Raw genomic sequence first — 10,437 nt, 5'->3', positions numbered from 1 at the left:
AAATGTGCGGATAGTTCAATGGGATAAAATGTATTTTCCCCTTTAGTTTTTACAAAAAAACACATCAACTAACATGACATCATTTTGTAGGAACATGTCATAATAATGAAGGAAAAGCACATCACCAAATTGTCTTATAATGCTCAATAAAGTTTTTTTTTTTTTTTTTTTAAATCACAAAATCACTTAAAGCTAACCAAACATCAACCATCCAAAAATGGTATAACATTAGCGCTTAATTACAAATTTTAACCAAATTAAAAAATAACCAATTTTCAACAACTGTTCATGCATCAATAATAATTCCACGCACCAATTCCTCCTTATCATCATCTGGAACGCTGAAGAATAGATCCATTACTTCAGGCTGACAAACAATCATTCTTGCTGCTTTGAGACGATCCTTCTTGTTAAGACCAATTATTTTTGATAACTCCCCATTAAGTTTTAATATAGTCTCAGGTGCTACCGTCCTAGTAATGGCCTTGCTAAGTTTATCTACTGTAGTAATCAAATTTGTTACAAGCATGTTACTAACTTCTCTCATTGTGTGGGTGATGTCATCTTGGCTACTATTTTTTCTTTTCCGACTAGAAAGCCATTCTCCTCCATTGCCATTGGTGGGCAATTGTGTGCATGATGCATCTTCATTAATCTCTTCCATCCAATCTTTCTTGTTCTGGCCCAAATTGTTTTCATCCCCTTTTTCATGTTGTATCTCTTCACACATGTCCATAGATGCTTGCACATGTTTGCCAATAGCATGGTCTTTTGCATAGACAATGCAAAGATCCTCGTATAAAGGAAAATATTTATTTCTAAAAGCACCTGCCCCTTTATGACTCTACAAGACCATCAAATAAGATAATATAAAATTAACATACTATGCACATAGTAAGATTATAAAGATATAATGCACAAGAAGTTAAAATTTTACCTGCACATAGGCTTGCCACACAACATCTTCAGCAACCACACATTTTCTCACATTGTTCCAACCAAATTTGCTTGCATCAGGACCACACAACATTGCATGGATTACTTGAAAATCCCTTTTCAAAGGTTTTTAGTCTTGATTCTATATGTGGTTTTGCTTTGATCCCAGCATTTGGTAATGTCCTTGAGAGCTTCACCTCTAATATTTTAAGATAACCTGGCTGAAGCCTAGTCTTTTGTTTACCATTTTCTGCATTGTAGTGCTCTAACAAAGCCTGAACAAGTTTGATATCTTCTTCAGGAGTCCATTTCCTTCTACTACGATCTTGAGAATCCAATATTGATGAAATCATATCTAAAAAATTTGAAGAACAATGATACATAAAGTAATAAAATTATAATAATTGGAATATCAAGGAAAAAATGCACATTAATATGGCTAAAATCAGCAATAAAGACCAATTGCCAACCACAAAAAGAAAGGTTTTAATATATTAAAAGATGGCCCATAAAATAATACATCGTAACATGATCAATTGCCAACCATACATGAAAGGTTAAATTGAATGTTGAATATAGTAATATATTGTAAAATGATCAATTATCTTACCTAGTTCCCCTCTACGAATTAAATATTTCATTTGTCATTGTTGTTCTCCATGCACTCTACTCATATGAAGCCTCAATTTGCTTTATTAGATCATTATTAATTAAAGTATGTGTATGGTCCTATTGGTCTAATCCTTCAACTAATGGGTCCACAAGCATCACTTAGTACGTTGTTATGTAGAAGACAACATGCCATAATAATCTGATTATGTATCTTAATTGATAAAATGATGGACTGCTTAAAATAGCCTAACATAATTTAAGCAACCCAAAACATCTCTCTATAACATTTCTAGTTGACAAATGTTTCATGTTAAAGAATTCTTTTGCAATAGTTGTTGATGTCCAACTCTCCAATTGTTTAGGTGATATAGTTGTCCTCTATATAGTGCAAGAAAACCCTTGCAATTTGTGTAGCTAACAACAAGAAGATAGTAGTAACCTATGTTTTTTTTATTTAAAAAAAAAGGGTTTTAGTACAAAGAATGGTTAATAAAATAAGTAAATCGGCAATATGTTTTCCTTACCGTGAGGAACTCTCAATCTGTTTCTTCTATATATATTTATTGCATCTCAAAGCGTTCTACCATCTTCAGTAGAACCTTTCCAACCCACTAAAACGTAGATAATTGAATGTCTTGTGAGCACATGCCTAGCACATTTGTAGTGATCTTTCCCTTTTGGTTGCAAAATCTAGGTTTATCATCTAAATGTACTCTCACCCTAATATGTGTTTCATTTATTGCACCTAATCAATTCTCTATATATAAAAACAAAATATAAGTATGTAATATTATAAGCATATGACATAAACTTAGCATAAAGTGCATTATAATATACTTTAAACCATTTCCATCTCTTATTTATAGAGTTTTTTAGAATTGGCTTTGGTTTCTTAAGAAACTCTGCGTGTCCATCAACACAAAACTCACCTAAAAAAAACACCACAAAACAACCATGATCTGCCACCATTTGAAACCCAACAACAAACAAACTCCAAACGAATCAATACTTAAAGAAGTCAAAAATATCAAAGGTCCATTCGCTCGTAAGCTTTCACATGGCAGTGCACCGTGAAACCAACAATCACTACAGATCAAAAAAAAAAAAAAAAAACCCCAGAAAATGGTTTTGATTTCCATTGCACTAAGAGTGAGGAATTAGAGAAAAATCAAACCTTTTGGTATGAATTGTGAGAACCCATGGTAGGAGGATAAATTCTAGAAGATAGAGAGATAGAAACCGAGACTCAATATTAGAGAATGCTCAACACAACACATCTCATTCTCCCTTCCCTTTTCCCACTAATTTCTTCTCCTTTTGGCCACTAAAGTTAGTCCCAACACTCTCTCTCTCTCTCTCTCTCTCTCTCTCTCTCTCTGTGCCTACACTGATCTGCTTCTTCTCATAAACTTTCTTCTTTTCACACAACACATACTAACTAAAACCCAAAATAAGCACAACCATAGCAGACCAATCAACCCAGTTTAGCAAAATGACGTGGTGGATTGACTTGAAAGATATAAATCATTCAATTAAATGCAGATAAACTTTTATATTTAAAATACCAAAATTAATAAATTTATTTTAAATAAATCTAACAATCCCCCACTATTTCATATAATTTTGAAATTAGTAAAATAAAAAACCTTTTGTGTATTTTTGGTGAAAATAAGTCGTTTTAATGAAGGCATGTTTTGAAATTGAACCTTTCACCTAGTGTAAATATATCATAACTTTTATCCCCACGCCCACTCAAATTAAAGCCACACACCAGCTGATCGTTCTGCCCACCGTCAAAATCCCAAGAAATAAGTGTTGGGCCTAGAAGAGACATTTGGGGATGCCACAATCGATGTTAAGATCAATTGCAAGAAGCACATGATCGATTGTTGAGTAGATGCACAAGATCAATTCAATGTCACAAGGTTATCTGTAGAACGTAATTTGTCTCCTTTCTAAGTGCTAAAAAGGGTTTTGACAAAATTACTCCCATAATACAATGAAACCCAAATGTTACTATAGACTAACACTTTAAAGAGTAAGAAGAAAAAACACCCTATTGGAGATAATTACACAAAAATAAAAATTGTAAGAGACAAGAAAGAAGCTATTGTTGTGTTTCTATTAATGGTATCATCATAAGCTATATTTTTTGTAACAATAGCTTATGGAGATACAACTATAGCTTCTCTCTTGTCTCTCTCCTACAATTATCTCCATGAGGGTGTTTTCTTGTTACTTTAGAAAGTGCTAATCTAGAATAACATTTGGGCTTCATTGTATCCTGAGAGCAATTTTGTCAAAACCCTTTAACTCTTGCAAAGGGAAAAAAATATGTTCTACAGATATTGCCGTTGTGATCGAGCCTTGAAGTCCAAATGTTATTATTTCATTTTTGCCTTTATTATTTTTCCTACTTTATTTCATAATTTTACAACAATTTAGAACATATTTTGTGTTATGGAGGCGTTGTCATCAACTAAAATGATGAACCAAGACTTTGTTCGTCTTTTTCATTACTGAAACTCGCATACATTCTTAAGGATGATTCAGAGAATATTCCAGAGCCCACTCTAGAAAAGTGTTGACTCTTATGAATGTACTTTATGTTCCTAACATGAAAAAGAATCTAATTTCCAATGATCTTTTGAATAAGAGAGGTTTCAAGTTTGTGTGGAATCAGATAAATTTATTTTATCCAAGAATGGGATGTTAGTGGGAAATGGCTATTCTTGTAATGGCATGATCCAATAGAAATGGCTTAAGAATTTGTTGGTGAACATACCACTTTGGACAAATTCATTTCCCGCTATGTCGATTTATTGTGATAGTGAAACAAACTTGTGAGTAGAAACAAGTAAGATGTATAACAATTAATCAAAGCATATTAGCCTAAGACAATTATGTGTGAGAATTACTCAATAATGGAGTAATCACAGTTGGATATGTGAAATCAATTCAAAACTTGGCAGATCTGTTAACGAAAACCCTTGCAATTAATGGATATGATTTATAAAACATCTAAGAGAATGGGGTTAAGGTCTATAAAGTGAACTCACCTATGATGGGAACCTAACCTTGATTTTGGAATATCGGCGAGGTTCAATAGGTATTAACAAGTCAATAGAGTGATTATGATTAAAAACACTAGAATATCGGCGGAGGAGATAGTGGAGGAATGACAGGAGAAGCCCATTGAACAACACATGGATCGGCGCATAGGGAACACGCATAGGCACATGAACATCTGAAGGCGAAATGAAAGGTGGTGGCAGGGAGGTAAGAGGACGATAGACTGGCGCGTGGGGACCTGGATCAACCGGAGGAAAGTAGATCGAGCTTTAAAGAAAACCCATCTTTGAACCTTTGTAGATATGGGATGTTGAGGGGCGGACAACAAACGATAAAATCGTGTGTGTTTGTTCACTTTTTCGTTTATGAAACTATTACGAAGGAAAATTAAAAAGATATTTGAATGTTTATTTCAATGTAATGGTACTCATCTTTAAAGAACATAAAATCCGACAGAAACTTATAAACGGTGATGCTACATGCATACGTCTAACATTTTATTATTCCATGTGAAATAAATTTTCTCAACATAGAGCATATGAAATAAAATGGTCAAGAAATGAGTTTCTGCGTGATCACATGTACGTGTCTAATCCCAAACATGTTATATATTGAAAGTGTAAAGAAAATCGAAAAGAGAGAATCATATATATACCTAGCACACTGAAATTTGGGTTGGAGAAAAAGGAACAACCCCTTGGTGTCTTTGCAACCGAACAATGATGAAGGAGAAGATGAGTGGTCGAAATTATTGAGAAAGAAAAAGAGAAGATGATTTTTTTTTGTGTGTGTTTAGATTTAGGGTTCTTGGAGAGAAAGTGAGAGAAGACGAGAATTGAGAGAAAATGGGAGATGTAGAGAATAAGGGGGTCGGCCGATTGGTTAGGAGTGTAGGGTTTTTGGTTTTTTTTTTTTCCCTCAAATTTAGGGCTAAATTGCAATGAGGTTAATTGAGAGAGAGAGAAAAAAAAATTAATTAATTAATTATTGGGGTAACTTCACTTTAAATCCCTAAATTATCACGCGATTTGAGAAGCTCACAAAATTTAAAACCTCTCAATTTAGACCCCTAAACTTTCAATTGCAGTCAATTTGAACCCCTCTATCATATTTAATTGTTAACTTCCTTGATTTTTTTTTTTTTAACTTTATTTATTTTTTAATTTGGAATTAAGGGAAAATTTGAAATTTTATAAAAAAAGTTAAGGGTATAAACATTATTGTCATACTTTTAACGTTTAAAATCTGACGGAAGTGTTTAAATTGATTGCAATTGAAAGTTCAGTGGTCCAAATTGAGAGGTTTTAAAGTTTGGGAGGGTTTCTTAAATCACATGATAATTCAGGGATCTAAAATAAAGTTAGACCTTAATTATTTGATGAAACATAACCCAATAGGCGCAAGTAGTAGTAAGTTATAGAATTTTTGTTTTAATTGTCTCAAACAATGATAGGTTAGGTGGCAAATCCAAGGGTGAAGATGATTAATCACAAAATCATGGCCTTTGATTAAAAGGTGTAAGAATGGAAGACGGAAATTTGAAATCAATTAATTGTGTGTGCTATATCATGGCTAACCACCTAGGAGATTTTGTGACGGATTTTAATAATATTATGTCTTAATTTTAATTCCCAATCCATTCCATTTACTACATACATTTTTAAGTCCTTTATTAATTCAAATGTTGAATTGTAGAATATATAGAGAGAGAGAGACACACACACACACACGGGCGGCAAGAGCAATTAGGGTGAGGAATGTGCATTCAAAATTTTCATTTCTGAAATCAAGTAAATATAAAATAAATTTTTCTTCTTGTGCTATTAGTTTTACTAATCAATCCATTTAATGAAATATGTCATTCAAAATAAAGTCTTAAATTTAAATTATTCATTTTACTTGTAACTAATTTATATCAAAGAAATGTTACTGGTAGCATGTTTTAAGTAGTTGACATATAAAGCCACTTAAAAACACGGCATGTCAGCCAATGTAAAATAAGTGTAAAGAGTAATATTTCTCTTTATATTAAGACTATGCTCTAACATGATATATCTCAAAACGGATATACACTTACTCTAAGCCCATTTATTTGAACCAAGTCTACCATTAACCCTAACACAAAAATTGAGGTTGTTACAACATGCTTCACAATAAGGGGACCAATGGTCCAAGTTTATATGGGTATTGAATCTTTTACCAAAAGATGGGTATTAAACTATTGTCGAGCTCATTCATTGTATGTAAATGATCAAAATAATTAATCAAGAGGAATACTATCAACGCAAATGAATAAGCTTCACATCAATTTGGTATTCATAATATTTCTCATAGCACACAAACAAGTGGTTTACATGTATATATATATTATACAACAACCTTAATTACAACTTGAAGGCAATGGCAATAAGCAATTGGCCAGCTTTTCATAGTGATGGGGGTGGATTGGTTGAGAGAGGTTCAAGTGTGAAAGAAGAGGCAAATAGCTGAGATGTCATCCATGGCAAAGCCTCGTTTCTTCTGTTTCCATGCTCCAACAGCAAACTCCACCAGCCTTTTAGCTGATTTTTCCCTATCTGCTGTGGAAGAAACAATCTGCAGAGCTTCTTGGTTGGAAACAACGTCCCATACACCATCTGTTGCCAAAATCACAAATTTATCTCTCTTACTTATCTCCCTTTGCGTCACATCCGGCACAGAAATAAGACCGAAGTCCTTTAGGCAGAAGTCCCCCAAGGCTCTCGACAAAGCTAGCCCAGCTGGTGTCTCCCCATTGGGCCTCTGCCTCCACATCCTGTACACCCCAGGCTCATCCTCTAAACTAAACACTCGTCCTTTCGACTCTGCTATTCTCTCTGCCTCCTCTGCCACCAAAATACATGCATGGGATGGACTACTGTAAATACACACAAATATATATATATATAGAGAGAGAGAGAGAGAGAGAGAGAGAGAGAGAGCTAACGAGGTAAATTGGGCTTAAAGTCGATGGTAAGCTGAAGTGGTACCAAATGGTCATCATCAGAAGTCGTCGCCAGCACAGCCCGAGAATCGCCAACATTTGCTATGACAAGTTGTTCACCCTGAATACAATTAAAAAGTAAATAATACAAGCTAATATCCTAAATGGATCCTCTCCGTGGAGAAGAGCCATTTAAGCAAAAAAGTGTAAAAAATTAGGACAAAATTGTCTTCATTTTTTAAAATTGGGATAATTTTGTCCTACCCTTTTGCCTAATCGGCTCCAAGGATCCGTTTATGCTAGTATGAACCCTTTTCTTTTTTGAGGATAAAATCTCGTTAAAACACAAAATACAGGAGAATTGTCCTCATCTTTTAAAATTGGGACAATTTTGTTCCACCATTTTTGCTTAATTGGCTTCTCTCAATTTTATTTGAAATAAAGAGGATCTGATTCCGCAAATATGAACCCTTTTTTTGGGATAAAATCTCGTTAAAACACAAAATGCAGGAGGAGGTAAGGAATCCCACAAACAACCCAATACAGTCAACATAATGCAATTAGAGAAATGAAAATGAGCCAATAGATTGACCAAATTCAGTAACTTCTTGGCCCATTGGCAAAAAAAAAGGAAAAGACATAAGGCGGTTCCGCCCCTACTGACAACGAAACGAGTGATTTAGAAAACATGAAAAAACTAAAGGACGGAATTGTTGAATTTAAAAACCCAAAGAGTAAATTGAAATAGAGAATTATAACTAAATTTCCCAATTAATCAAGAATCTTGACAACCAACAGAAATCATCATGTAGCAGGAAATTTCCAATCACCTGTTTAACAATTGTGAGAGCTGTAGTACCACTACGAAAAGAATCAATTCCGGGATGATGCTTAAGCTCCTGGTCAACAGCAGCATAAGTTTTCAAGTAGGATTGCTTCCATATATCAAGCCTACGAAGATTTCTATCCACTTCCATTTGAAAATCCAGGTCAAGTGAGGTTGAAGATATAGTTTCTTGCCAATTGCACAGTAAAGAAGCAGGCAATGATTTCCTCACCCTTTTTGCTACAAGGTGTCCCCATGGCCCATGCCCATCGAAAATGCCACAAAACATCATGTCTTGTTGGCATCCAAACTCCTAACAACAACCAAACCATGCATGCTGACAAATTAATCAGAAATTAAGGAACAAATTAAAGAAATTAGCTCAAATTTTCAAACGTCTGCTATATATATAACATTACATACCTCCCAAACAATTAAGCAATCCTGATTAATCCCCTTCTGGCCTCTTTTAGAGCACACTGACACATAGTTGTCAGATTTTTTGGACTTGACAGTGGCTGAAGAACTTAAAATCAACTGATCATTCTTCCTGGCTTCCTTTGCCAATGTTTTTGCAGTTTCCTTTCCAACATCAATTGATTCAGTTTTTGTCCACGCATCAAGAAGGGATGGGAAAAGCACCATCGCCTCCACAGTAGTACTCCAATTATACCCACAAGCACACTGAGACTGGCTGCTTTACAATAGATTTGTTAATTTTTTTTGATAATTACAACTCCATTTGATTGCAAAGAAAATGAAAAAAAGAATGGATATTAAAACTTTTCTTATCTTTGTTTGCATATATATATATATATATATATATATATATATATATTGGCCTCTAGACCTCATAAATAACTTTGGAATTTGTTAGTTTTATATATCATACGTATGATATATATATATATATATATATATATATATATATATATATATATCTCAGAAGTAGAAAACACAAGATTATAAAGTCAGCTTCCTTTTCATTTTATCTCTTAGCAACCAAATATATATACATAATACATGTATATATGTGTGTGAGTGTTTATATATAGAGGGAGTATTCAAGCTTAATGTGTTTATTATGGGAGCTAATGTATTGTATAGATGTGACTATCCCATCTCCGGATTATAATTTAAAAATTAGAACGAAAAAAAAATTCTAAAGTGCAAGTTCAATATATTTCGTATGTTCTTCAAAGCAACCAAATAAAACATATAGAATTATCTAAAACCCATTTCAATAGAAACTTTTTATTATTTCCAAAATTTTCTCAGCAACCAAACAAGAGTCGAAGGCTTTGAAACTACCATTCTTTGCTTGCCAAGAAAACAAAACAAACGTAGGCAACTATCGCATTGATTTTGTATCCAATAAACAACAAACACGTACAACTCAACAAAATACTCTAGATTCACTCAAAAGAGAAAACAGAGAGAGATAGAAAAAAAAAAAAACAAAACAAAACAAAAAACAAAACAAAAAAATCAATATTTCTTAGAAAACCCAACTATAGAAGAATAAGAGACAAGTATTCAAAACCTTGTTTCTTCACCGGTTTTGTACGAGAAAATTAACGATCAGTTACCTGCCTGAAATCTGAAACTCCTGCCGGAAAACTCCACCGAGAAGCTTATAAAGATGGATTACACAGCATTCTTGTTTTCTTCAACTTGCAAGGCTTACTTTTACGTACGTAAAAGGATACCTTTATGGCTAGTTGGCTACTGTAAGTTGGCGTGAAATTACTGTGATGCCTTTGGTTTGACCATCCATGTAATAACGAGTGAAGGGTACTTTGGACATTTTCACAGAAAATTTTGCTCGGGTGCTTTTAATTAGTTTAGTCCAAGAAACCAAACAGATAGACATGCATTTGGAGCATTATCATGGGGGAGGGGTTATCATGAGGTAATCAAACTGTTGTTTAAGAATGTCGGTGTTATTATACATAGAAAATAACTATAGCACTTGCAATTAAATATGATATTTTCATGGATGAAATAGATTGCGATTAAATATGTATAT

At 33.7% G+C, this 10,437-nt stretch overlaps 1 protein-coding gene and 1 pseudogene across 2 annotated transcripts; both read right to left on the bottom strand.

The window, feature by feature from the left end:
- Nucleotides 1-286: 286 nt before the first annotated feature.
- On the bottom strand, nt 287-1,289 carry LOC148587705 (uncharacterized; annotated as a pseudogene).
- A 5,660-nt stretch (nt 1,290-6,949) lies between these two features.
- LOC132167194 (Protein phosphatase 2C family protein) lies at nt 6,950-10,078 on the bottom strand. Of its 2 annotated transcripts, XM_059578102.2 has the most exons (6): nt 9,998-10,078; nt 8,832-9,098; nt 8,641-8,721; nt 8,413-8,481; nt 7,586-7,703; nt 6,950-7,484 (listed from the first exon to the last, which is right to left on the bottom strand). In XM_059578102.2, exons 2-6 carry the CDS (start codon nt 9,051-9,053, stop codon nt 7,081-7,083), a joined length of 894 nt encoding a protein of 297 aa, XP_059434085.2. In that variant the 5' UTR covers nt 9,054-9,098; nt 9,998-10,078; the 3' UTR covers nt 6,950-7,080. The 2 variants fall into 2 exon arrangements, with proteins under 2 accessions (XP_059434085.2, XP_059434083.2); XM_059578100.2 differs by having other exon boundaries at nt 8,413-8,721.
- Nucleotides 10,079-10,437: the final 359 nt, after the last annotated feature.

This window comes from Corylus avellana, chromosome 2 (genome assembly GCF_965113065.1).
Source record: "Corylus avellana chromosome 2, dhCorAvel1.hap1.2, whole genome shotgun sequence".
NCBI lineage: Eukaryota > Viridiplantae > Streptophyta > Magnoliopsida > Fagales > Betulaceae > Corylus > Corylus avellana.
Note: the sequence above shows the minus strand (reverse complement) of the source record. Positions and strands in the feature narration are given on the sequence as shown.